The 26,610-nt window shown below is 53.5% G+C and overlaps 3 protein-coding genes across 13 annotated transcripts in view; 2 read left to right on the top strand and 1 right to left on the bottom strand.

Annotated features, from left to right (window-relative positions):
• The first annotated feature begins 593 nt into the window (after nucleotides 1-593).
• Nherf2 (NHERF family PDZ scaffold protein 2) lies at nucleotides 594-10,832 on the top strand. 2 transcript variants are annotated; one of them, XM_085694727.2, is made up of 7 exons: nucleotides 594-950; nucleotides 3,157-3,357; nucleotides 8,130-8,309; nucleotides 8,526-8,679; nucleotides 8,744-8,787; nucleotides 9,467-9,529; nucleotides 9,733-10,832. In XM_085694727.2, the coding sequence occupies exons 1-7, from the start codon at nucleotides 738-740 to the stop codon at nucleotides 9,889-9,891; spliced, it is 1,014 nt and encodes a 337-aa protein (XP_085550853.1). In that variant the 5' UTR covers nucleotides 594-737; the 3' UTR covers nucleotides 9,892-10,832. The 2 variants fall into 2 exon arrangements, with proteins under 2 accessions (XP_085550853.1, XP_048292194.1); XM_048436237.3 differs by lacking the exons at nucleotides 594-950; nucleotides 3,157-3,357 and adding an exon at nucleotides 5,510-5,700.
• A 501-nt stretch (nucleotides 10,833-11,333) lies between these two features.
• Nucleotides 11,334-18,229, bottom strand: Nthl1 (nth like DNA glycosylase 1). 3 transcript variants are annotated; one of them, XM_048436247.2, is made up of 6 exons: nucleotides 18,041-18,227; nucleotides 16,434-16,672; nucleotides 15,619-15,789; nucleotides 14,690-14,849; nucleotides 11,647-11,752; nucleotides 11,334-11,568 (listed from the first exon to the last, which is right to left on the bottom strand). In XM_048436247.2, exons 1-6 carry the CDS (start codon nucleotides 18,141-18,143, stop codon nucleotides 11,445-11,447), a joined length of 903 nt encoding a protein of 300 aa, XP_048292204.2. In that variant the 5' UTR covers nucleotides 18,144-18,227; the 3' UTR covers nucleotides 11,334-11,444. The 3 variants fall into 3 exon arrangements, with proteins under 3 accessions (XP_048292204.2, XP_048292203.2, XP_048292205.2); XM_048436246.3 differs by having other exon boundaries at nucleotides 16,434-16,675; nucleotides 18,041-18,226; XM_048436248.3 differs by lacking the exons at nucleotides 11,334-11,568; nucleotides 11,647-11,752 and adding an exon at nucleotides 12,198-14,574 and having other exon boundaries at nucleotides 16,434-16,675; nucleotides 18,041-18,229.
• A 24-nt stretch (nucleotides 18,230-18,253) lies between these two features.
• The window catches only part of Tsc2 (TSC complex subunit 2), a 34,869-nt gene continuing 26,512 nt past the window's right edge, over nucleotides 18,254-26,610 (top strand). For all 8 annotated transcript variants that reach the window (XM_048436238.3, XM_048436240.3, XM_048436239.3 and 5 more), the window contains exons 1-6: nucleotides 18,254-18,359; nucleotides 18,791-18,957; nucleotides 20,953-21,039; nucleotides 23,076-23,186; nucleotides 23,979-24,123; nucleotides 26,037-26,154. In XM_048436238.3, coding sequence (XP_048292195.1) covers nucleotides 18,820-18,957; nucleotides 20,953-21,039; nucleotides 23,076-23,186; nucleotides 23,979-24,123; nucleotides 26,037-26,154 — 599 coding nt within the window. In that variant the 5' untranslated portion in view covers nucleotides 18,254-18,359; nucleotides 18,791-18,819. The remainder of the gene's footprint in view (nucleotides 18,360-18,790; nucleotides 18,958-20,952; nucleotides 21,040-23,075; nucleotides 23,187-23,978; nucleotides 24,124-26,036; nucleotides 26,155-26,610) is intronic.

Raw genomic sequence — 26,610 nt, forward strand, 5'->3', positions numbered from 1 at the left:
CAGGACTATAGAGACAGGATGTTTAGTGGACAAACACTTCCTGGGAGGGACAGGGGGTCACCTAGTCACTGGCCCTGAGGACCTAGGTTACTCTCACGTCTCTTTAAAGTCTTATTTCTGCCTGTTGCACCCTGAGTTGGGCCGGGACAACTTCGGGGATCTAGATTCAGAGGGCAAAGATGGAGCAGGCAGAAGTCCGGGAGGGTAGAGGGTGCATTCCGAGGAAGACGCGGTGGCCCCTGTTCCTTCCCTCTGGTCTCTGACTAGATCCTTTCTCTGCGCTCCCCATTTCAGGAACCTCTCTCAGAGTAGGGTACGCAGGTGTCTGAAAGAGTGATTCCTGGAACAGAAGGCAGAGGTGCTGGCGCTCCGGAGCGTGGCCGGAATGGGATGAAACAGGAGTCCCAGGGACTCCGGGGGATTGCCTGACCGTGCCATCCTCACTCCACGCTCCTCCAGGGTTTCTGGGCGCGGAGGCAGGGGCCTAGCTAGCGGGGCTTGGGCTAGGGCGGGGGCAGCCAGGAGGGCGGGGAAGGGGCGGGCGCGGGGGCGGCGCTGCAGCAGGAGCAGGGGCCAGGGCCAGAGCTGAAGCCGGAGCCCGAGGCGACGCGAGCTGAGCGGGAGCCACCGAGGCCGCTGCCCGCTCTCCCACCCTCGCCTCCGCCGCCTCCGCGCTCCAGCCTGCGGGTGGCTGGGAGCCGTGGCCAGTCGCGGCCAGCCAGGGGGCAGCGGGTGCCATGGCCGCGCCGGAGTCGCTGCGGCCCCGTCTGTGTCGCCTGGTACGCGGCGAGCAAGGCTACGGCTTCCACCTGCATGGCGAGAAGGGCCGCCGCGGCCAGTTCATCCGGCGCGTGGAGCCAGGCTCCCCAGCCGAGGCCGCCGCGCTGCGCGCCGGGGACCGCCTGGTTGAGGTCAACGGCGTCAACGTAGAGGGCGAGACGCATCACCAGGTGGGTCCCCGCGCTGCGCCCCGCCCCCGGCTCCCTCCTGGGGGCGCGTCCCTGCAGCGCCGGCTGAGATGCCAACGACCCCCCCTTTTGCGTGCTACATAGTGGGACTCGGCAAGGGTCGCACAGGGGCCTGCTTGGGCTCGGTGTCGAGGTGTGGGACGTGGCCCGCCAGCTGGCCTCCTGGTGAGGAAGCTCGGTCCTGCACTAGCGGGGGAGGGAGGACATCCTGGTAGGGAGGGGCCGCACTGCGGCTACTCTGGCCAGGGCCCTGGCTGCTTCTGCTAGTTTTGGCCTCTGTGTGCCATGGAGGGGGAGGAGGTGGCTAAGGCACCTTGTGGCCTTGTGGTACAGATGCTTTTCTGTCAGTGTGTGAGTACGTGTGTGTGCTTGCAGGTCTCTCTGGGGTCATCCATATGAGCACACTACCCAACTGTTCCAGGAGAGGGTGAAAGCATACTTGTGTCAGTGTTGGAATGTGTGTCTAGGGTTGCGTGGACACTTCAAGCATGTGTGCCGGCTGTGTGTGTGTGTGTGTGTGTATGTGTGTCTGCATGCCTGGTTATACTAGTACTTCTCATGGACCAGTATGTCTGGCCGAGTCAGCTCTAGGGGCAGCGTATTCTTTGGTCTCTGAAAGAGCCTCCTCCTGAGAGGCTGCCTGGCTCTGTAAAGGTCACTCTCCAGCTCTTGCCTCGGGAAGCTAAAAGAAGGCTGTTTTCTCTGCAGGTTTTACCCCTGGGGTGTCTGTATCCCACTGAGGGGTAGACGCACCTCAGACCTTGGCAAGGGTCCAGCTTCCCTCCACCATTTCTGTTTTGGATCCCCCAGCACCAAGCATGTCCATGACTTACTTGTGGGCCTGGAGAAAGCAGGGTGGTTCTTGCTGGGCCACAAGTTGAATTCCTCTCTCCTCCACCAGGCCTGCTTTCTACCTACAGTGACCACTGGATTTGGTGGTGTGCCAAAGAGATGGGAGTAGAGCCCAAAGGTTGGCACACAAGGCAAGGGAGAGGCCGGCAGAGTTGGTGTCACCTGCCTCTAGCAGTTCCCGGAATCCACCTGTTTTACACCAGGTTTCTGGGGTGCTAGTCTCTAAAAACTGTCGCATGGAGCCACGTTAGGCACCTCCTACTGCTCAGGAAGATAGGAAGTAAAACCATGACTCCATTTTACTGACGGATAGTGGGTGACTGGCTTGGTTCTCATGCCAGAAGTGTCAGGGTGCTGGGATCCTTCTGCTCTGTTGGTCGTGGGGAGAGACGATGATCCCTGACGGAACAGGTGAAGATGGATGTGGGTCTGACCTTCCTATCCGTGATAGCAGACACTAAGTGAAATAATGATGGGGATCCTGTCTTCTCACCCCCCCCAGACTGCGGGGGGTGCTGGTTGTTAACACTTCCTGCCCTCAGATGTCCAGTTGGCATGTCTCCCTTTGAACTCATGTTAACATCCTGCACGATCCATGGTGGCCCAAAGGCTCTCCGCACTTCACAGACACCCATCCAGACACACAGATGGCTGTAAAGTCACACCTCTTCCCCTGCTGTACCTGCTACTGTTCGCCTCACCTGCTGGAGCCGAATCTTGCTTCCCTGAAGCACCCTAGGTATAAGCCTGAGGTCTTCCTTTTTTGCAGGTCCAACAGGAACGGTTTCTGGTCCTGGTCTGGAGGCAAATTGGAGTTTGAGATCTTGCTGGGTGTTAGAGTCACACTGCATCTCAGAGAAAGAAATCGACCCAAATACTCACATTGGGACCAACTCTCTCCTACACCTAGACCAAAAGACATCTTAAACACACACACGCACGCACACACACACACACATGCATACACCCCAAAGCACACACAGATAAGCACACACATATGCATAGACTAGACTCAAACCCTGAAGCTCACCTGAACAGTTTCTGACTCTCCCGTCGGGCTGCTCCTGGCTGCTCCTTCCTGTCCTTACCTGAGCTGAATGCAAGGCCACAAGAGGATCCTGAAGTCCTTGCAGCCCGGGCCCTAGCTCCAGGGAGCAGAGGGGAGGGAGCTACTGGAAACTGGGGGTGGGGGGTGGAGCTCGCCGGCCTCTCAGTCCAGCTACCCACCCCTGGCCTGCTGTCTGTGAGCGGTGCCTAGCCGGGAGTGGTGCCCTTTCATCCGTGTGCTGCCCCCGGTGTTGGCAGCTGAGCTGGTCCTGCTACCCACCCATTCCAGGTGGTCCAGAGGATCAAGGCTGTGGAGGGGCAGACTCGGCTGCTCGTGGTGGACAAGGAGACGGATGAGGAGCTCAGCAGACGGCAGCTGACCTGCACCGAGGAGATGGCCCATCGAGGCCTTCCACCAGTCCACAACCCCTGGGAACCAAAGCATGACTGGGCACGCTCGGGCAGCCTTGGCTCGGACACTGGCCAGAAGGTATGGTGGGCTGTGTGTGGGGGGACAATGAGCCTTTTCCAGAACTGCCATCACTGCCTCCGATAAAATTTTCACTTTGATCACCTTTGATCATCCCAGCAGCGCCCTTTCCCTACCGCAACAGCCCCACTCTATGCCCTTGGTGACCGCTGTGGCTACTCTTTCTGTCTTTGTTCCCTCTACTTCAGGTTCCATTGACTGAGGGGCCTTGGGCGGGGCTGCTGGGACACTAAGGCACCGAGTGTCTGTTAGATATCTGTTGTCCTGGGCTCTGTCCATGTCTCTGTCTAAGCCATTCATGTGCTCTGAAGGCCTTGGATGGATTAGATCCTGCTATAGTGGGATGGAGGGTTCCAGGGAAATGGGACCGAGGACAGGAGCTGGCACCCAGGGGAGCTGTGTGTGGGTCCTTATAAGGGGTCTTTTCCTTGACTTCCCTCCCCTAGGAAACCCCTATGTGCTGTCCTGGGTAGCACCTCCCCCTTGTCTCCTTCCAGGATAGGTGACCTGGAAGAAACAGGGGAAGATCTGTTCCTCCTTCCCAGTAGCTACCTAGGCAGGACCTGGGGCAGGAGGAAGGGCCTGAGGCTGTTTGTTCTGCTTCTTGGAGGGCCTGGTGTTACTGTCTCTTATGTCTTTTAATCCCCACATCCAGCTCTGAGAGCCATTGGCTGAGGGTGGCTGGAGGCTTCCCCAGTGTCTCCTACTTTAGCTGGTCGGGTCTGTGCTGATCCCTGTGGGACCTGTCTGGAGGTTGGGAGATGATATCCCAGTGACAAGGCCAACCTGGGCAAAGGTGTCTGCTTTGAGCCTGTTGGTTCTTTTCTTTCTTAGAGACCTGAGGGCCAACCCCTGGCATCTGGATTCTGCCCTCTGGCTGTTTAAGATCAGGAGTCTTTAGAAGGAATCTTGAGGGAACAAGATGGTGCCAGGCCCACCTTCCTCTGTCTGAGGACTAAGAGCCTCCCTTTTTCCCAAGCACCCATTTCTCCTTCTTAGGAAGAAGATCCCTCCTCCCCCATGTCCATTCATTTAGATGCAAACAGCCCTGTTCACCTTCCTGTGGAAAAATCCACCCTGGGACCTTATCTGGAGATGGGGTGGCCCAGGCCCCTTGACTGTGGGTGGGTCCTTCCCTGCCATTGCTATTTCAGGCTTGGAGGGGCTGCAGGAAGCCTTAGGAGGGGGCTTCCTCTGGGCGTATTTTTAGAGGAACAAAAGGGGGTACAATGGGCCTGTCCCATTGTAGATGGGTCAGATCTAGGGACAAGGACTCTAGGAGGTATCGGAGCCCAAGGGACAGTCTTCCCGTGGACGAGAAAGGGGAGCCTCTTATGACTTCTACAAACCAGGCTTAAGATAGCCTGCCTTAGGCTGGGTGTGGGAGCCTCAGATGATGGGGGGATTGGGGACTGGACAGACTGGTGAAGTATGTATACCTCTGCTCTGCGGTGGCGGGGTGCCCACTAGGGGCTTCCATTGGAGGTTGGGGCTTTCTCATCCACCCTGAACTTGTGTCTCTTGTCCCGCCTGCAGGATAGGGGAGGTGAGACAGCGGAGAATACTGATATGGTCTGCCCCTCCCTTTGGGGGCGGGAAGGCCTAGTCAGTGGTGACTCAGCCCAGGCCATTCAGGGCTGGGGGTGGCTGCAGCTGCAGTGAGCTGATTCTAGCAGTGATGACAGGGACAGCCCCCAAACAGACCTAGCAGCTAGTAGTGCCAGGGATAGGGAGGTAGTGATAGACCATGCCTTTCCACCCCTTCGGTCCTACGGTGTCTGTACCTCCTGGAGGACTTGGGGACCGAGTCGGGGATGGTGTAACTCTACAGGTGGGGAGTTCGCGGTATAGGATGCTGTGGAGCAAAATGACAGCAGCCAAGCTTTTGGGTCTCCTCTGGTTCCTTCTGTCCTCTTTTCCCTCCCCCAGCCACTGTCTTCTGTTCTCTAGCCAAGGTCCCCTCCCTTGATTCCCTGTCTCCACTGCCCTGGGTCCTGGAGCAGGGCAGGGCCTCCCAGCAGCTTCCTTCCTTCCTTTCTTGGGACGGAAACCCAGCTGGGTGTGGGGGGCGCCGGACAGGGGAGGGGGTTCAGTAACCACCCTGCTACCCAAAGTGAGTCAGCCCCTATGTCCCCACCCATCCCCAGGGAACCTGGGCCACAGCGGGAGGTAGATAAGTAGGGTGGCAGTCTCGGCTGGCCCAAGAGCTCGGGCCACTCCAGGCTGGGTCACCTGCGGCTTGCCATTCCTAGCTCACCGCTCATGGCTCGCTCCAAGAATACCATGCTGCCTGCCTCAGCCCCAGGAGCATCTCCACAGAACCTCCATCGGGGGCTTGTTCAGGTCAGGTCAGGTGGAGTGGGGGCAGAGCCGAACTGTCGGGACCCCAGCCTTAGCTCAGTCTCTGGGAAGGGACAGGGAACTTGGGGATGTTTGTGCCTGCAGGACGGACCCCAAGCAACAATGGGGGCCTTTCTCTACTGGGGCTGGTGAGTCATTATCTGGTGGGGGGGCAGAGCCTGGCTCCTAGGGCACCCCCATATCAGCCTTTGTTTTGCTATAGGCTCAGCAGGGGTACTGGGGCTTGCCCAGCTCTATGGCTCTGTGTCTCAGAGCCCGTGGGAGCCAGAGGGCCTGTCTGAAGAAGGCAGGAAGTGTGCTCACAGCTAGGGCTGGGAGGAAGAATTCCAGCAATGCACCCCTCCCACTGCTCGTGGGGGCACCCTACCCCCACTTGCTTGCCCCCCTCTACCCCACGGGCTTGAGGGTGTGTTGCAGTCCCTGTACTTGAGGGTCTTATGCCAGGCCTGGCACTATTTAGACTCTGCTTGTGGCCAGAGACGGTTTAGGGATCTTTCAGCCTGTGCTGAGAGGGGACTGGTCTGACTTGCGGCTGGGGGTTTGGTCAGAACAGCCCCTAGTTTCATGGTCACAATAGCTTGCCAAGACCTACTTCCCATTGGGGAGCCCCAAGAAACCCTGCCTTGTAGGCTACCACAGAGGCCGTGGGAAGAGGCCACAGGGACCAGTGCCATGGCATAAACTTGCATGTGTGGGTGGCTGTGTGTGTCCGTGTTGCTTGTTTATGAGTGTAAGCTTGGATGTCTTGTCTCTCTGGCCACATGATGTGGGCCTGCCTCCTAGGACATGTCATTGTTCCAGGAGTGGCCACACAGTCCCTCGCACTGTGTTGACGCTCTCCGCTTCAGTCTCTCTCCCCTGTGAACTAGTCTCTGGCTGTCCCAGGGTGCTTTGACAGGTCCTCTGTCAGGGGCCATCAGGGCCTTGCACCAAAGCCCTTGTACTTGTACCTTCAGCTGTGTCTGCTGACAGATCTATGCAGCGGGGCTCTGTAAATCTCGGAGGCCTTATAACCCTGAATTCAGCCAAGATTGTCCCGCCGAGCCCCAGGGGGACTGGAGAACATTTAACCTCTGTAATTCTTGGGTGTAATGAGGCAGATGGTGGCTGTGCATCAAGGGGTCACAGGAGAATCCAGCTGGGCTTTGGGGTCAAGGAAAGGGTCCTGAGTGCAGGCTAGACAAAAAGGGGGTATCTAGGTTGAGGAGACATCCCAGAATCCTAAAGCTAAAAGTGGCCCTGCATGGAAAGATGTACTTACTCCTGTGGCTGGCTGCTACCCATGAACATGGCTAACACCACATTTAGGGTTTGGAGCTAGGCATGGTGGCATATGCCTGTAATTCTGGCAATAAAGGTGACTTTGAGTTTGAGGCTAGCCTGGGTTACAACGTGGGACCTTCTCACCAAAACACTAAACAGGGAGGTATAGTGGCAGCTGGAATAGTCAGAGGTATTCTGGGTTGGGGGAGACAGGTGCCTGAGATTTATAACTCTGCCTTGAGACCCTAAGGACCCTGCTCTGTGGTCTCTTAGACAGCAGGGGCAGGGGTAGTAGTGGACAGGGAGGGAAGTACCCCCAGCCAGCACATTGTCACCTGCACACACACCCAGAAACCTGAGCTGCCACCTGCCTGCCCACCCCGGTCACTGGCCCTGTGTAATTGGGCACTGGCAGCCGCTGGCCATTCAGCAACTGTCTCTGGCTTGGCCCCTGGCTGGGGTAGGGGGTCAAAAGGCTGGCCCCTGCCTGATAGCTTGCTGGCCCAGAGATCTACTGCAGGATGCCAGAGGTAAAACAAGGCAGCCTGGGGCAGTGGTGGGGGCTCCCCGTGGGTACCATGAGCCCTTCCGTGTTGTGGGCTAGGAAGCATTGTAGTCTAGGAGTTGTCCTCACAGCATCTACTTGAAGCCTCTTCTTTCCGGGCCCATGAGGTGGGGGCAGTGGTTCCAGTTAGTGTTGGAATTCAAAAGCAAGCAGCTGCCACACAGCCCTGGGAGACTCTTGGAGGCCTTCGGGAGAAAACAAAGCTTCTCAGGCCTCCAAGGCACCAGCCCTAGGGAAGGGAGGAAGAGGAGGAGGGGGAGGTGAAGCCTGAAGGCACAATCTTGCTCCGGCCTGTGATGGGGGCTGTTATCCCATCTGGTTCCTCAAGCTGTGCTGTGTGACCTCTGTGAATTCTTCTATAGTTTCTGCCAGCAGCCATCTCATTAGAGGTTTACATGTTTGGGAACAGGCTTTGTCACTAACCCCCCCCCCCACACAACTAAACCCATGTTACAGGCAGCTTTACTAAGCTCCTCAGTCATGGGGCACATAGAATATTTGTCAATGAAACCTGGGGCTGGTTCCCGAGAGCACAGGGCTGGGAGGCTGGGGCAGAGCCTGATGTCTTCTCCTATGTCTACAGGATGTCAATGGGCCCCCGAGAGAGCTGCGTCCCCGGCTCTGCCACTTGCGAAAGGGACCCCAGGGCTATGGGTTCAACCTGCATAGTGACAAGTCCCGCCCTGGTCAATACATCCGCTCTGTGGACCCGGGCTCGCCTGCTTCCCACTCTGGCCTCCGTGCCCAGGACCGGCTCATTGAGGTACCCTGGGTTGCTGTGTATTTGTGTCCCTGAGTGTCCACGTCTGGGCTCTGGGTCCCTGCAGGAGGAGGGGAGATACAGGGAACTTGAGCTGGCACTCCTCTTGCTGCCTCGGCTGGTGGTGGCTTCGATGAATATTTGATGGCACACCTGGCTGGGTGGCATTGGGCCGACTGGGCCCCTCAGGCCTTTCTGACCCTGTGTGGGTGGTGGCAGGTGAATGGGCAGAATGTGGAGGGGCTGCGCCATGCTGAAGTTGTTGCCAGAATCAAGGCCCGGGAGGATGAGGCCCGGTTGCTGGTGGTAGATCCAGAGACTGATGAACACTTCAAGCGGTTGCGGGTCATACCCACTGAGGAGCATGTGGAAGGTAGGCTACTACCTTAGGGGCACAGGGCAGGCTCAGTGCAGTCACTAACATGCTGTCCCCACAGGTCCACTGCCATCACCAGTCACAAACGGGACCAGTCCTGCCCAGGTGAGAGGGTGGGCTGTTACCTCCGCGTCCCCAGACATGATAGAGGTTGTGTCTCCTAGAGACCTCTGCCCTTGAGGATGTACAGTTGTGAAACCTATCTGACTGGTCACCTCAAAAATACCCACTGTGCTAGCCAGGCATGATGGTATATACCATTAATCCCTGCATTTGCGAGTTTTGAGGTCAGCCTGTTCTACATGGCAAGTTCCAGGACAGCCAGGGCTACATAGAGACTTTGTCTCAAAACAAACACCCACTGTGGATCCTATATGGGGTCAGCACTGGGGCTCACTCAGGGTGGGAGGGCACCTGGGGCCTAGGCCACCCTTCCACGCTTTGTTCCTATGTGACTACTGAGTCGTCTTCGTTCTGACCTTCCTGGGACGCTGGCCCTAGCTTGACATCAGGTGACACTCACGTAGCTAACTCCCATTGCCACAGCTGCTCTTCCCTATGAGGGCCGGCCAGATCGGGCTCATCTGTTCACTGCTAGGCGCCAGTTCCGCTCTGGCCCAGGCAGTGAGAGACGTGTGATGCTCACTGCTGAACAAGGGACAGATGAGATGCAGCTGTGCTGATGTGTGTGCAGGAGGGCGTGTGCATGTGAGCGTGTGTGAAGATCTAGGTGTACCAGGATGGGGAGGCTAAAACCACAACCTACCCTTGGTTTCCTACCCAGCTCAACGGTGGCTCCGTGTGCTCATCCCGAAGCGACCTGCCAGGCTCGGAGAAGGACAATGAGGTAATTCTGCTGTGGTGTTCACACGTAGGGTTTCAGAGGCTTAGGAGTTAATCTCTGTGGAAATACCTACCAGGACAGTGGAACTGTTTCCAAGAACCCTCCTGGGCTGGCTGTCCTAGGCCTTGAGGTGGCCTCTGGTGTAAGTTCTTGGGGAGGCAGCTGCCAGGGATATGGCTCACTGTCTGCACCTTATTTGTACCCAGGATGGCAATGCCTGGAAGCGAGACCCCTTCCAGGAGAGTGGCCTCCACCTGAGTCCCACAGCAGCCGAGGCCAAGGAGAAGGCTCGAGCTACCCGGGTCAACAAGCGGGCACCACAAATGGACTGGAACCGGAAGCGAGAGATCTTCAGCAACTTCTGAGCCCCTCTCTGCCTATCCGGGAGCCCGGGGCCTCTTCCTGCACGGACCTTTGGCCTCTCCAGAGCTCCCCAAGCTCAGCAGACTGGAGGGTGGCTATCATGCTGCCCAGAAAACACCCATGACCCCATGACCCCTTGTCTTGTCCACTGGGTGCTGCGGATGTCATAGCGAGATGAGGGAAGAGAGAAACCCAGAGATGTGTGAGAGAGACAGAGACAGAAACAGACAGACAGGCAGAAAGACTGACAGAGAGACAGAGACACAGTGAGAGAGGGAGGAGCTATGAATGGTGGTTTGCCAAGGGCCTTTGCTGTTTGCCTCAGGCCTGCCGACTGAAAGGAATTCATGTTTTCGCTTTTTTTCCTAAAAGGTCTCCAGCTCCACATATGTTTCTAGTTAATAGTGGAGCCCCCTCCCCCACCCCCTCGGGACTCACTCTCTAAATAATTGCAATAAAACAAACCTTTCTCTGCAAACCCTTTCTTACCCACCCTGTCAGCAGCGCCATCCTGAGCAGAGACCAGGGACTCCAGGGGACAGATAGCCAGGGGCCGGCCCACAGGGCCAGCTGTGTCTGTAGGAACTTCCCTAGTGAGGGATGGTCCCTAGGCCAGGCGGCTCTCCTCCGCCTGGCTACCCCTGCGCTGCCTCCCACGTGCCGGGTTCTGGAATGCAATGCCTCGGCTCTCTGAGGGACCCGGGGATGGAGGTTCCCTGACTGCTGCGCGAGAGGGGAGCTCCGGACCACCCACCCCTGTCCTGCTCTGCAGCTCGGACCCTGGAGATGGTGGGCCTGGCCCTTGCCTTCTGCCGACCTGGCACCCACCCTCTGCCCTTTCCTCAGTGCTTTCAACGCCCAGACTCACTTATTGGCACCGCAGTCTGCCTCATAAGCCATAGCGCACGTGCGCACCCTCAAATTAAACAGGCCTTGCCTTGGACTCTGGCGCCTGTGTCTTTTCTGAGTCTTCAGTTGAGGGGCAGGGCCCGTTCCAGAAGACCCTTAGGTGAGGAATGACACCATCCTCTCCTACTTCAAAACCGGTCCTGTTAAGCCTGTATCCAGCAGCCCAGAGTCTAGGTCTCTAGAGTTCTCCTGTTAACATGGGGGTGGGTTCCTGGCACAGGCTGAGCACAAGTTCAGAAGCTAGAAGGTCCAGGGAAGTGCTGGGGCTGCAGGACAGAGTGTGAGAGTTCACAAGGACACCCCCCACCCCCTGCAGGCTTCCCAGCAGCTGGCTGCAGCTGGCTCTGTTTCCTCCCTCCTGGGTTTATACTCCCCACTCGCTCTTCCCTCCCTCCCTCCCTCTCCTACTCCCCAGGATACACTATGTCCCCACACAGCCTCCCAGGCAGTCCTGCCCCTGACATGTGAATGCCGTGCGCACACTGCGCTCACATACGTGCTTCTTGGCCCGATCCTAAATTAGCTGGACTGGAGGTCAAGTGTGAATAACCCCCCAGCTTTATTACACGCCCTGCGGACTCCAAACTCCATTACCCCTCCCACAAAGGCACTTCACAGACACTGGCCAGAGGAAGCCCTGTGACTCTTAAAGGTTCTGGGCAGCAGGACACAGGGCCTGGTTGAGGCAGGCCTGGCATTGAGGATGGACAGGAAGGCAAATCTGTTGGCCAAAGCCCACCAGCAGTCCATTGATCTCATTCCACAGCCCCCTGTGAGGGTTAGAGGTAGGTCAGTGTGGAAGATGGCAGGGCTGCTCCCTCCTCCAGGTTCATCCAGCTACACTGTACCTGGGTAGCCACTCCTCCAAGGCTGTGCGTGTCGCCTCTGGGGTCTTGGTCACCTTCTTGGTCCATCTCAGTCGGTTGGCGATTCTGTGTACATGTGTGTCTACCGCTGCTTGGAGACAGGGCAAGGTGAACAAGGGCACTCTGCCAGCTGGACTGTACCCCGTCCCTAACTCCAGTCCCTAAAGTCCAGGCCTCTCTCACCTGGACCTCTAAACAAGATGGGAACCATGGAGCCTGAAAGAAGGAATTGTATCAGCAGGGCTGGCTGAGTCTGAGCCCTCAACCTGGGGTGCAGGCACCTTCCTCTTTTTTTTGAGACAGGGTCTCTTCATGGCCCCAACTATCTTGGAATTCACTATGTAGACCGGGGTTGCCTCAAACTCTGAGATATACATTTGCCTCTGCCTCCTGAGGGTTTGGGATTAAAGGCTTGCAGGTAGATCTCTCTGTTCAAAGCCCAGCCTGTTCTACAAAGCAAGTTCCAGGACAGCCAGGGCTACACAGAGAAACCCTGTTTCAAAACAAAACAGTCAGAGTGTGAGGCAGCCGGGTAGGTGGCACACGCCTTTAATCCCAGGACTGGATCTCTGTGAGTTCGAGGCCAGCCTGGTGTACAGAGCAAGTTTCAGGCAGCCAGAGCTACACAGAGAAGCCCTGTTTCAAAAAAAAAACAAATATCAAACCACACCAAACCAGTCAAACCAAAAAAACAAACAAACAAACAAACAAAAAACAGCAGCCAAACCAACAGTGTGACGCAGGCATGGTGGTTCCTATCTGTAACCCAGCACTTGAAAGTTTGAAGTAGAATTGCACTGAGTTCAAGGGTAGCTTGGGCTACAGAGTAAGACTCTGTCACAAAAAATGCAACTCCCTATCCTGGGAAAAACAAAAAACCCAACCCCTAAAGGTGTATTCTTGATCCCTCAAGAATGGGGCCTGGATCAGGGAGGGCCTTGCTTGGCTTCCTCTGCCATCTTCTGGGGCCCTAAGCACCCCTACCAGCCCAGGGGGCTGGCCTGAGGTCACTGTTACAGAGCTGCCTGGCACCTGCTACTACAGCTCTTGGGGACAGAGTGGAGAGCAGGGTCGGGCTGACTCTAGCTGCGCTCCTATTGGCTGCCCATTGCAGGGATTCAGCCTTATCCCTTCACTGCGGCTGCCTGCCAACTGCAGTGCCTGCCCTGCCTTTCCCAAGGTTTGTCAAACATTAGCCAGTCTCCAAGCCCTGACTTGCTTACTGCCTGGGAAAAGGCTTGGGTGCAGGCTGGGGGAGGGGGGCAGTGTCACATGATGGAAGCTTTAAGCCTCAGTTTCCTTCTCTGTAACACAGAGGTGATCATATTACTCAGAACCCCAGAGGCCCAGTCCAGGACCACATCATGTATGAGCCTCCTATGCTGGGCAGAGGGGCTTCCTACACATTTGTGTTGTTAAGGAGGGTGATTACGTCACTGGCGGTGAACTCAAGTTCAGAAAGGTCAACTGTGTGACCTAAGGTCACCCAGCTGCAAGGGTCAGAGCGCCACAGTTCTAGCTTTCCAGTGGAGAGGGTATCTTCTGCCTGGCAGGCAACCCTGGGGTCTCACTGAAGGTAACCGGGCTCTCAGACGACAGAGAAGTGGGCGGCGCTCAGATACTGCTCTGTCCACTGGAAGCACAGGTCCCTGGAGGGGCCCTTCCCCCACACAGCCACCCACCACAGCGCTCCCAGGACACAGGCAGCCTAGGACGGAGTCTAGATAAGCTCAAGTGTCGACTAAGAGGCTGCTGCTGAGGAGTGGGGACCGGACCGTGCGAGGTGGGGAGGCCTCGCCCACTTCCTCTGGTCAGGCTCTTCCAAGGTTTGCTGTTCTCCAGGCTCAACAGGTGGTCACCAGCTCCCAGTCAAAGTCCTGGGCCCCTCGCTGCCCTCTACCCAGTGGGCAGGGCTACCACGCTACAGGTTTAGAGACCTGCTGAAGGAACCCATCCACCAGGCACATGCAGGAGCCAGGGGTTGGGGGCCCAAAGAGAAGTCAGGGCTAAATCTTGGTTTCTGTGTGACCACAGGAACCCCAACCACTCTGGGCAAAGTTCTGAGAAGGCAGCATGTCTGTCCCTGCCCCAGGGAGTATGTCTTCAACCTAGCTACGCAGAGGTGCTTCAAATGCTAGACGATGATACCCAGAAAAGGGAATCCAGAAATGACCCTCCTCCTTCCCCATCCCAGCAATCACCCTCCTCTTCCTCCACCACCACCTTAGCCTCTGCCTCTGCCTCGATTTGCCACACCTATTCTAGAGTTTCCTGTTTTGTTATTTAGCTTTATGTCTGCTACTCCCTCTGCCTGGGACATACTTGTACCTCCTGGTCTGGCTAACTCAGCAGAAGCTCTAAACTGAAACATGACTTCAGAAAGATTTCCTGGAGTTTGGCACAGTGGTGCATGATTATTATCCCAGGATTTAAGAAACTGAGGCAGGAGCTGAGAGTGGTGGTGCACACCTTTAATCCCAGCACTCAGGAGGCAGAGGCAGGAGGATCTCTGTGAGTTCGAGGCCAGCCTGGTCTACAGAGTAAGTTCCAGGACAGTCAGGGCCACACAGAAAGACCCTGCCTAGAAAAACCAAAACCAAACACCAAACCAAAACTCAAACAAACAAACAAAAATAAAATAACAAACCAAAACGAACAACAACAACAGCAATGAATACAAAAGGCTCCCCAGATCCCTGGAGGCTGGGTCAGGCTCCCCAGGGCTGTCACACTACCCACCCACCAAGAAGTCTCCTTCCCACAGGTGACGCACTCGCCATTGACTCTGCAGTATGTGGCGACCACATGGCTTCCAGGTCCCTCAGAGATCAGCAAGAGTGGGTTCTTGTCATCAGTGTCCTGCTGAGAGCAGGCTGGTTTGCTCGGCACTGAGAACACCCTTTTGATACTCTGGTTTAATTCACAAAAAAAACAAAAACAAAAAAAAACAAAACTGGGGAACCCCCAACAGAGGCAAGCAAGCTCAAGAGTTAACTTCTCCCTCCGTGAGGCACAAGCCACTCACCTATGCCTGATACAGTCCCCCAGGCCACAGCCATAGCCAAGTGTGCCATCTTGGGTCCAACACCTGGCAAGGCTACTAGCTCTGCCACGGAAGCAGGGATGTCCCCTTCATAGCGCTGCTGCAGGATGGCGGTTGTCTGCTTGATGAACTTGACCTTGTTCTGAAAGATGGTGTGGGTCAGCCTTGGGGTGAGGCATAGCTTAATCGGGGAGGACCCACAGGTACCCAGAGTTGCCCAACACCCGCCCTTGTCCCATGTAGAGGTATCCACCTGCCCCACCTCTTCAGGAGCCGAGGAACCAAAAGCAGCAAAGAGGGCTGAAGGAGCCCCTAGCAGGGCTCCAGCACATGCCTAGAACTTCCTCCCATTCATGTGAGCCAATGACATGTGTGGGAACCAGCTTGGGTCCCCTGCCTCGGCATTCTCTCCCTAGAACCTAGATTCAGTAGCACCTGGACCTTCAGGAAGGAAGGCTGGAGTCTGGGGCTCCCCCAAGCAACTACCAGACCAGCTGGGTGGTTCCCATCCTGTGCCTGAGTGGAGAGGGCTATTTAAAACCAATCTGATAGACGTGGCCCACGCGGTGCCAAGGGGAAGCAGCCCCACCCACGGAGCTGCTTTCAACAGATCCACCCACCACACAGGGTTCTGTGAAATAGGGGGGGCAGCCTCTTTGGAGTGGTGTACTCCAGGGAGCCCAGTAGGGGAAGGGGAGAAGGGCAAGGGCAGGCAGCTAGGTGGGAGGATAGAGGAATGTAGAGATGTAAACAGGAAAATCCGAAAGCCTCAGGGACAGGGAACTAGCCCCATGGTGTAGACTCCTGGCAGGTCAGAAGCACGAAAGGCCTCTGTAGTCAGAAATGGCCTGTCCGCCATCTCTGGACCACTGCCCCCTTTGGCTCTGCTGCCAAGTATAAATAAGGCTTACCCTCCAGAAGCCCACAGGGTAGATGAGCCTGCCCAGCATGTCATCATCTGTCTGTAGGATGTTTTCCACGGTCAAGCCCCGGGCCCGTAGGCGCTGCATGGCACCCGCTGTCACCTGGTCTTTGGTCTGGCTGGAGAGCATCAGCGACAGGAGTATCTGGTACCTCTGTACCTGTTTGTGCAATGACAGGGGCCAGCATGGTGACAGATCTGAGTCAAGTCTCTTACCCATCTTTACTTGGTATCTTGGACCTCTTACCCATCAGGGATAGCAGGGTCTTTTTTGTCACACCTACATGGACTAATTACCCGCCTCTATAGAGTAGTGTGAAGCCCCAGTGAATGACTTGGGATCATACCTAGTACAGAGTCGATGCCAGACAACCACTGGCTACTGTTGCTACTATTATCACTCGGTCAACGATAACACTACTCATTTTATGGACAAGAAGGCCCAGAGATAGAAGTACTCAAGCCATCCAGCAGAGACGGTGATTACAGCTAAGGCTAGTCTACGGAACCAGTGCAATATGAGGGGCTCTCCTCTCAAGTTCCTGAATGGTGCCAAACGCCACCACTGTGCACAAGGCCTCAAGTCACAGGCACTCCTGACATGCACAGTAGTCACAGTGAATGACAGGGGATGCATGGTGCCCAGTGCTCTGAAGTAGACTGTACCATGCAGTCTGCAGGGGATGGTGTCAGTTGCGAGAGCTGGCAGGTCTTGGTCTGTTTTCTTGGTAGAGATCAGAGAGGAAGCAAGCATCTTGCTTCCATGAAGGAGAAGGAATCCCCTGGGCAGGTAGTTCTGCCTACCTTTGGGGGGGCACTGGCATCATAGCAGTGCTCAGCGCCCAGCTGGTCCACAGGTGCATCCTTCTTGCTTCTCATGATTCGGATGTTGGCCAGTTGCTGCTGCCAGTTCTGGGGCTCCCACGTTGGCACTTTGAGGGGCTCAGTATCCTCATCCTTCTCACCACCGGAAACCTCATAGGCCACACGTAGCTTCCGCGTCTGCCGTGGGTGTTTCACAGGCAGGTGGCTTTTTTTTCCTTCTGCTAAAAGTGCCATTCAGTCTTTGGAGCATGAGTTTTATATGAGGGTAGGGTAAGGGTGCTGCTTTCCTGACAATTCACTTCTCTCTTATTTATTTGTACAACTGTCCATTATCGACCATGGCGCGTGTAAAAGTGCTCTGTCCCTGTCACAACATGACATGGCAGTCTGACAAAGTGCCTGCTGGCACACCGAGACGCTAGTAATGTCTAATCAGCCTCTAGGATGATGCAACCTTTCCCCTGTCCCATGCCCTTTGAGTTGCATTTAAGAGAAACTTTTTTAAAAGATTTATTTATTTATCATGCATATAATGTTCTGCTGGCCTGTACAGGCCAGAAGAGGGCACCAGATCTCATTACAGATGGCTGTGAGCCACCATGTGGTTGCTGGGAACTGAGCTCATCCCTCCAGTCCTTAAGAGAACTTCTTAACACCCAAACTGCACTGTGCCACTCCCCTCTCAGAAATCTTTGTCCTCCAATTCTCCCAACATCAAAGCATTTGCTGCCCTGACAGTATCAACACTTGTCTTCCTTTCACGGCACTTGACTCTTGCTGAGTCTCGGCCTGGGTCCCAGCCATCTCCATGCCTGAACCGCTTTGGGGCCATTGGTGTCTATGCACATTCTTGCTGTAATCACAAGCTTAAATCCTGGCTGGAGATGTGCGGGGGCTTTGATAACTGCCCCCTGGAAACACTACTTGGAGCATAGTAGGTCCTTAATGGCTACAGAACAAATGAGTGCCATGCCCTTTCCTGTTTTTGCTAGGGGCCTGTTTTCTTTCAGAACCACCGTCCAGCTGGGGGAGAAAACTTCTGGCTCGTTGTGTTCTTGGCACACAGCCAGGCCCTACAAGAAAAGAGAGGCAGCTCTGAGGTTGAGCTATTGTGCCCCAGCCAGGCTGGTACAAGTAAATGTCCCAAGCAAGGCTGTTGGACCGAAACTGGTGACAAGCATGGATGAATGGAGACGTCCAGAACCCAATTTTTTTTTTTTTTTTTTGATTTTCGAGACAGGGTTTCTCTGTACTCTGCAGTTTTTGGTGCCTGTTCTGGACCAGGCTGGCCTCGAACTCACGGATATCCGCCTGCCTCTGCCTCCTGAGTGCTGGGATTAAAGGTGTGCGCCACCACCGCCCGGCTCAGAACGCAGTCTTACGGACACCTGCAGATCCTGTGGGTCCCAGTCCCTTGGAAAAAGCTTGAGTGGGGCATGGGCACGTGAGACTCAAGAGTTTGTGGCCGACGGCCTACTACGCGCCGCCTAGGGTTTAAGGTCAGATCAAGCGGCGCGGGACCTCAGTTTGGAGCCAAAGTTCCACGTCCCGCCTTTCCTCCAAAACCCCTCCAGGCGCAGTGCTACCTGCAGGAGCTTCTCGCGGCGTGAGCTCCTCCCCACACCCTTCTGCCGTGATCCTAGGCGCGCGGCTCCGACTGCGAGTCAGCATCCGAATCCCGGTGTTCATGCCTGGGGCTGTAAACTACACATCCCGGTGGTCCCCGCGGTCCCGCGACTTGCTCAACGCGCACGCGGAACTACAATTCCCAGAAAACTCAACGCAGATAGTCAGCAAAGCCTCGCCCCCGGAAGTGCAGGTTGCGCTTCCGGCAGCTGCCGTGGGTCGGGGGTGTGCGCCCTTCCTGGCTGCAGGAGGGTCCTGCGCGCCGGGGGCGCGCGCGGGGTGAGTATCCTGCAAGGCTCCAGCCGCTGTTGTGGGTCGGGATGATTGTGTGGCCGCGTCGCGATGAAGGGGACTTGACCCTTCACTATCCAAGCCTGGGCCGCGCCCACCGCTGTCAAGTCCCAGTGCTCCAAGCCTTCCATTGCTTGTGTGAGCTAGCCTCTGCTTCTGTCGTCCTCGCGACAGCTCCTCTTCCTCCACCTAAAAAGAAAACTAATGGCAAATAGTATCGCTCTGTGCACCCCCGGGACGGCAGGCGACTCGCTAGATCAGGCCGATACCTCCTGGGCTGATCCTGCTTGGGATTGGGTTGCCCCAGGGGTTGTAGGGAGGACCTAGACCTAGGATCCTGACAACTGGAGGTTCTTCTCAAGGGCAGGAGGGCATAGCCCTTCCTCGGGTGTATCAAATACTATGTTTCTTCTGCACAGAACACTTCCCTAGTACTGCCCTGCTCACCATGGCCAAACCAGCAAGCAAAGATTCAGGCTTGAAGGAGAAGTTCAAGATACTGTTGGGACTGGGAACATCAAGGCCAAATCCCAGGTGTGCAGAAGGCAAACAGACGGAGTTTATCATCACAGCGGAGATCTTGAGAGTGAGTGAGCCGCCTCTGCTTTGGCTAGCCCTGCGTGAAGTTCAAGGAAGGCTGGGTTTGTCTGTCACTGGGTTCTATGGGAGGTGGGTTGCTGGGGACTGTCTGCATAGGCTTGCTGTCCCCAGTACTGCACAGACATATGTACACATCTCTCCTCAGGACCTTGGTGACCTGCCCTAGCGCACTTGCTTTAGGGTTTAGGTAATGCATAAAATCTTACTTTGTCTAGTGTCATGGTGGATGCCCTGTACTCACCACGTGGGAGGCTGAGGAGATAGGATTATGGAGTTGGAGGACAGCCTGGGGCAATAGTGAGACCTAGTCTTAAAGAAAAAAAAACAAAACAAAACTGGGTGGTGGTGGTGCACGCCTTTAATTCCAACACTTAGGAGGCAGACACAGGCGGATCTTTGAGTTTGACGCCAGCCTGGTCTACAGAGTTTCAGGACAGCCAGAGCCTATACAGATATACAGAGAAACCTTGTCTCAAAAAAGCAAAACACAGAAAAGAAAGCCCACTCTTCTAGATGTCACCTGAAAGCCATCCTTTCACTGGGTTAGGAACATGATGAGGTGTTAACTGATAATTCCTGACAGCTTTTCCTCGTAGTGAAGATGTAGCCCAGTTCTCACATATGGTACATATAACATACATGGACAATTGCCAGTATGTTGGGGCATCACATGTCATATGTAACTCACATTTGTCCACTTGTTTATTTATTTTTAATTTTTATTTTATGTATATGGGTTTCTTTCTTTTTTTTTTGTTTTTTTGAGACAGGGTTTTCTCTGTTTCCCTAGCTGTCCTAGAACTCATTCTGTAGACCAGGCTGGCTTTGACCTCAGAGATCTGACCGCCTCTACCTCCCTAGTGCTGGGATTAAAGGTGTGTGCCGCAGTGGCCTGACTGGATGGGTTTCTTACCTGCATGTATGTCTTACCCATAAATAATTTTGAACTTTTATACTCGGAACATCTTCCACTTAGATACAAACTAAATACTCATCATTTGATGATGGCTATAAATAAATATGATACATCTGTATACAGTGGGGTATTAATTAAAAGAAGAAAGCATCAAATAGTAACACTTGCCCCAACATGAAGCATGCTACATGAAGGACATAGGCAGTCTCCATAATGCATGAGTTTAGTGTATGAAATGTCCAGAACAGGTGATCCATAGAGAAGGCTGTAGGAGCTGGAAAGAAGAAGGAATTGGTATGGTATGTGGTTTCTTTCTGTGGTGATCAAAACATTCTTGAAACAGTGGAGATGATTGTAAGCACTGTAATAATGCTGAAGTTTGCAACTTAAAGATATTACAATGGCCAGACTGGTTGTTCATGACCATAATCCCAGCACTTGGGAGTCTGAGGCAGAAAGACTACCTTGAGTCTTGGCCTGAGTTCCAGGCTAGCCAGGGTCACATAGGAAGCTACTATGAATAAATAAAGTTGTTAAAATGGTATATTTTATGCTATGTGAGTTTTATCTAACAAAACCTTCAGTTAGGGAAATAAAGTTACTGCCTTTCAGTCCAAGAGCTGGAGAAGTAAGCTCTTCTGTGAATTCTGGTTTGCAGCTTGCCAGGTTTGGTGGCGCACGCCTTTATTCCCAGCACTCTAGAGGCAGAGGCAGGCAGATCTCTGTGAGTTTGAAGCCAGACTTGTCCTCACTAGGCCACCCAGGTATACATACACAAAAAATAAAAACAACAAGAAAAGGTGTACAGTTGAACATGGTGGCTTGCCCTTGTAATCCCCATACTTGTGAAGCTGAGGCAGAAGAATCGAATCGCCAGGTGTTTAAGGTTGCCCTGGGCTGTAATGTGAGTTCAAGGTCAGCTTGGGATGTATCGTAAAACTGGTTTTCAAGAAAAAAACATTAGTTTACAGGTGAAATGCAGAACAAGTTGTAGGTGGTTTGTGACTGGCAGTTAAGGAGGCCTCTTTTTTCTAACCATTGCCCTTTCCTTTTCCCCCTTTCTAGGAACTGAGTGGTGAATGTGGCCTCAACAATCGCATCCGTATGATAGGACAGATATGTGATGTGGCAAAAACAAAGAAATTTGAAGAGGTTGGTTTGCCTCAGTTATACTGCTGGAGTTGTGTGTGCTCACTACAGGCTGGCTAGAAGCCTTCAATTTTCTGTGGCTCTCTTGAGCTCTCTTTCGTTTTTGAGACTTGCTGTGTAGTCCTGGCTGAACCGATATTCACTGTGTAGTAATCCAGACTGACCGTGAACTTGATATGGTCCTGCTTCCTCAACCTCTTCAGTATGATATGGGATTTCAAGTATATGCCAGACTTCTAGATTTGGTTGGTTTTTTTTTTCCCCTTTTTCTTTTTTTCAAGACAGGGTCTCTGTGTAGCCCTGGCTGTCCTAGAACTTTGTAAACCAGGCTGGCATGGAACTCAGAGATCCATTTGCCTTTGTCTCCTGAGTTCTGCGATTAAAGTCATGTGCTACCTGCCTGGCATGATAGCTAGTTTTGTAACGATTCAATTTTTACCATTTTAGAGACATTTAATGTTCATCTTAGTGATGTGGAAGCTTCTGAAAGTAACCTGTGCACAACCCTGAGAGATTTGACTTGGTGACAGCAGAAGGAATGGATTTTCCCTGAATTCCTGGAAAGGGTTATAGATATGCATGTCTGCTCATCCACTTTTTTGGTGGGCTGGGGTGGAGATTGAGACAGGTACCCACCGTGCCCGGCGACAGTGGCTCACTCCTTTAATCCCAGCACTTGGGAGGCAAAGGCAGGTAGATGGAGGCCAGCTTGGTCTACAGAGTTCAAGGACAGCCAGGGTTACACAGGGAAACACTTTCTGAGAGAAACAAGAAAATCTGAGAGAAAACAAGAAAAGAAAAGAGACAGGGACTCTCTGTGTAGTCCTGGTTCACCTAGCACTCACTACGTAGACCAGGCTGGCCTTGAACTAATGCTCCATTCTCACTTCTCTTACAGCACACTGAATAAGGGTTACCAGGTTAGGGTATGGCCTCAGAGGACAAATCAAGGCTCCCCAGTCTTGGTTACTGTTTGAGAAAGACAGCTGATTGACGGCACCAGGCAACAGAACACACATAGCTGGTTTGTTGTTTATTTACTTATTTTGCAATCTTGAAACAAGAATGCCAATTTTATTGTGTTCCAGGGCAGCTTATATGGGGCTCTCTTTGACTAATGGCCATTCCTTAGCTCTCAGGACTTTTTAGCTGCAAGCCCACCAGAAACCACTGCCCTGCCATCAGGAACTCATGAGTGTCTCGTGCCCAGAGCAGCTGCAAGCACAGGAAAACAAATAGCTGGTTTATTTTGGTTAAATATTTTCAGATTTTTTTGATGTTCTGTGTCCAGTAAGCAGTTTCTTTCTGGAAGTCAGGTGCCAAGCGACACCTGAGAGTTCCAACATCCATACTTAGTGTTTTGTGTGTGAGATTCAGGGGAAGATGCAGTCAAAAATCCATGCCTGGTGTTTGTGTGTGAGATTTAGGAGAAGATGCAGATCCACCAAGGAAAGTGACTTGCTACGTATTCAGCAGTTTTCCAAGATGTACGTGCTGTAGCTGAGTCACCCCCGCAACACACACACACATCGGATCTCTCAAAGTAGACTCCTCACATTTAATAGGGCCTAACTCACACAGGAACATAGAGTGCAGTTTCTGTGGCAGGTGCATGTTTAGGGCTCATCTGTGCTTATTCTGAGCACTATGATGTTGAGTCCAAAGAGATCTACTAGGAACTCGCTGGCAGTCTCGGGGAAGCTGGCACTGCTTCCCTGTCCTGCCTGTTCTCCTTTGCCCAGCCTGTTGACCTGGGCCCGTTAAAGAGACTTTGCTAGATGCACAGCTTTAATCCCAGCACTTGGGAGGAAGAGGCAGACGGATCTCTGTGAGTTCAAGGCCAGCCTGGTCTACCAGAGCAAGTTCTAGGACAGCCGGGGCTACACAGAGAAACCCTGTCTCAAAAAACCAGAAAAGAGAGAGAGAGAGACTTGGGTTGAGATGGTCTGAAAGTCTGATCGCCAGTGCTGTCCTTTGATTGAGGGGCTGAGGTTCTTGGAGATCACAGCCTTATCACTGGCCTCTTTCTGTTGTGGCAGCATGCAGTGGAGGCACTTTGGAAGTCTGTCTCAGACTTGCTACAGCCAGAGCGACCACCAGAGGCCCGACATGCAGTTCTTGCCTTGCTGAAGGCTATTGTGCAGGGACAGGTAAGGGGCAGAGCTGGATGAGTCCATGGGATGAAGGCAGGCCATCCCTGTTTGGACTCCTGTCTTTGGTGGTCTGCCACGGGTGGGGTCTAGTGGGTAACAAAGGCTGTGGACCCTAAGAGTGTGTGAGGATAACCTGGTGTCACAACTCCCGTCTGGTGACCTTGGCCAGTCACTGTAGCTCCTGAGCCTCCCCCTTACTGAGAATAGAGACTGAGAGCTGTATCCTTCTAGGGATGGCACACGGAAGCTTGTGCAGAATGTCTGGAATATGGCCATTGTTAGCTTGCAGTTATTGACCAATTTTCTAGTTATGGCGACTTCCCCTGCTTCTCATTCTCTAGCTACTTAGGTCTCAGCTGAGCTTTTTATGCCCATGGCCCCTCTCTGTTCATTCCTGAAAGGGTCTTCCCCTAGGGCACTCTCCTTCTTAATAGTCTGGCTTCTTAGAGAGGTTTCTCCTTCCTCTTGCTGTACTCAGGCTGTGGCCCCTCTTCTGGGGCTTGATCATTAGCTCCACAATAGGAGAAATAGTTCCTACCCAGAGCGGGAGCTCTATTGTTACTGCTGTCCACCTGCACCTGACCATGTCTGGAGCGTATGCATGCCAGTTGGCTGTTGGCCAATGCCCCGGCCCCTATTTGAGCCCTATGATATTGCTGACATATCATGTGTAAGGTGCATCTAGAGGAGAAGCAGGGCGTGCCTGGGGTCTTGGGATCCGATGCACTTTTTGACAACTGTATGGGAGATGCTGACAGGGCTCTATTGACCTCGTGGTTTTGTCTTTAGGGTGACCGTTTGGGAGTCCTCAGAGCTCTTTTCTTCAAAGTGATCAAGGATTATCCCTCCAATGAAGACCTCCATGAAAGGCTAGAAGTTTTTAAGGCCCTCACAGACAATGGAAGGCATATTACCTACTTGGAAGAAGAACTGGGTAGGTGCCATACAGAGGATGGGTGCCTCTGGCCTTGAGATTCAGAGGTCTCTGGGATGAGAAAGGCCCCCTGAACCTGGGCGCTGCAGTTCATGAGGTGGTCTGTGGGGGCACAGGACTGCGTTGCCCTACTCATCTGGAGTCCTTTGTCTGGGGTGCTAATTACAGAAGCTCTCATAGAATTCACCCAAGACCTGAAGCCTTTGACTGGCAGGGCCAGAGGGTGCCTTTGAAGTGGAGAGGGTGCTGCCGACTGGTCTCACTCTGAGTGCTTGGGTCCTGTCTTGTCACTGATGTCGTTGTCACTGACGGGCCCGTTGTCACTGATGTCGTTGTCACTGATGCCGTTGTCACTGATGCCGTTGTCACTGATGTCGTTGTCACTGACGGGCCCGTTGTCACTGATGTCGTTGTCACTGATGTCGTTGTCACTGATGTCGTTGTCACTGATGTCGTTGTCACTGACGGGCCCGTTGTCACTGATGTCGTTGTCACTGATTTCGTTGTCACTGATGTCGTTGTCACTGATGTCGTTGTCACTGACGGGCCCGTTGTTGTCACTGATGCCGTTGTCACTGATGTTGTCACTGACGGGTCTGTTGTCACTGACGGGTCTGTTGTCACTGACGGGTCCGTTGTCACTGACGGGCCCGTTGTCACTGATGCCGTTGTCACTGACGGGTCTGTTGTCATTGATGTCGTTGTCACTGATGCCACTGATGTCGTTGTCACTGACGGGCCCGTTGTCACTGATGTCATTGTCACTGATGCCGTTGTCACTGACGGGTCTGTTGTCACTGACGGGCCCGTTGTCACTGATGTTGTTGTCACTGACGGGCCCGTTGTCACTGATGTTGTTGTCACTGACGGGCCCGTTGTCACTGATGTTGTTGTCACTGACGGGCCCGTTGTCACTGATGTCCTTGTCACTGACGGGTCTGTTGTCACTGACGGGCCCGTTGTCACTGATGCCGTTGTCACTGATGTCGTTGTCACTGATGTCGTTGTCACTGATGTCGTTGTCACGGCTGCACTAGTGCTGCTCGACACCCCACTCCGGTTTCTGCCCTCCACCTGTCGTATGACAGAGGTTTCAGTAAGTTTTAAGACTTTGTTTCCTGTTGGTGAGGGAAAAAGGAAAGATTGGGGAGTGACTCAACTCAGGCCCATTCTGATGCCCAGAAGTGGCTTCAGCAGTTGATCTGCCTCTGGGACACCGACTGTCACAGGATTTGCCCTCAGATTTTCTTTCTTTTCTTTTTCCTTTTCTTTTCTTTTGGTTTTTCGAGACAGGGTTTTTCTGTATAGCTTTGGAGCCGGTCCTGGAACTTGCTCTGTAGACCAGGCTGGCCTCGAACTCACAGAAATTCACCTGCCTCTGCCTCGCGAGAGAGTGCCGGCACCATCAGATTTCCTAAGGCTATGTGGCCTGCTGCCTTGCCTGTGTCTTTCCAGAGATTCCTGGTGGGCGGGAATTTCCTAAGACCCTGCCTCCTGAGCAAGGAGTGTCTGTGCCCCTGTGATGGAGGAGTCGAGCCTCAAATAGAATGCTCGCTTCTGCTGAGTGGGGGTGGTGCTCACCTTTCATCTCAGCACTAGGGAGGCAGAGGCAGGCGGATCTCTGAGTTTGAGGTCAGCCTGGTCTACAGAGCAAGTTTTAGTACAGCCAGGGCTACACAGAAACAACAGAAACCCTATCTCAAGAAACCAAAAAAAAACCAAAAAACAAAAAAGAAAGAAAGAAAAGGAGTACTTCTTCTGTCAGCTCAGCTCCATTGCCCAGGCAAAGCCAGGATCTGCGCAAGGCTTGCTCAGACCCCTGTTGAGCATCTTGGGGCCAGTATGTTGCAGTAGTAGGCTGCAGGATCATTTTCCTGGGGAGGAGGAATATAGCCTTAGCTTTTCTCTTACAGCGGAGTTTGTCCTGCAGTGGATGGATGTCGGCTTATCCTCAGAATTTCTTTTGGTACTCGTGAATCTGGTCAAATTCAACAGCTGTTACCTTGACGAATACATTGCATCAATGGTTCAGTAAGTAAAAAAACTAACTAAAGACTGAGGCGCAGCTGAGTGTAAGAGCTATGCTAGCATGCCAGAGACCTGGGATCCCACTCCCAACTCCAGAAGAAAGAAAAGAGCTTTAATGTTTGGTCCACCGTCTTGGGTCTTAAGCTTAGCTCTTCAGGGTGAGCAGAGTGGGTGACACTGCCAGATAGGAAGTTGGCAGTAGACATTAATTTTAATTTTTATATTTTATTATTTATCTATGTATATCTATGAGATTTATTTATTTATTATATATACAGTGTTCTGCCTGCATGTATGCATGCAGGCCAGAAGAGGGCACCAGATCTCATTACAGATGGTTGTGAGCCACCACGTGGTTGCTGGGAATTGAATTCAGAATTCAGGATCCTTGGAAGAGCAGCCAGTGCTCTTAACCTCTGAGTCATTTCTCCAGGCCAAAATTAGTTTTGTCTTTTTGTT

The sequence above is a fragment of the Myodes glareolus genome, chromosome 9 (genome assembly GCF_982192425.1).
Source record: "Myodes glareolus chromosome 9, mMyoGla1.1, whole genome shotgun sequence".
NCBI classification, from domain to species: Eukaryota; Metazoa; Chordata; class Mammalia; order Rodentia; family Cricetidae; genus Myodes; species Myodes glareolus.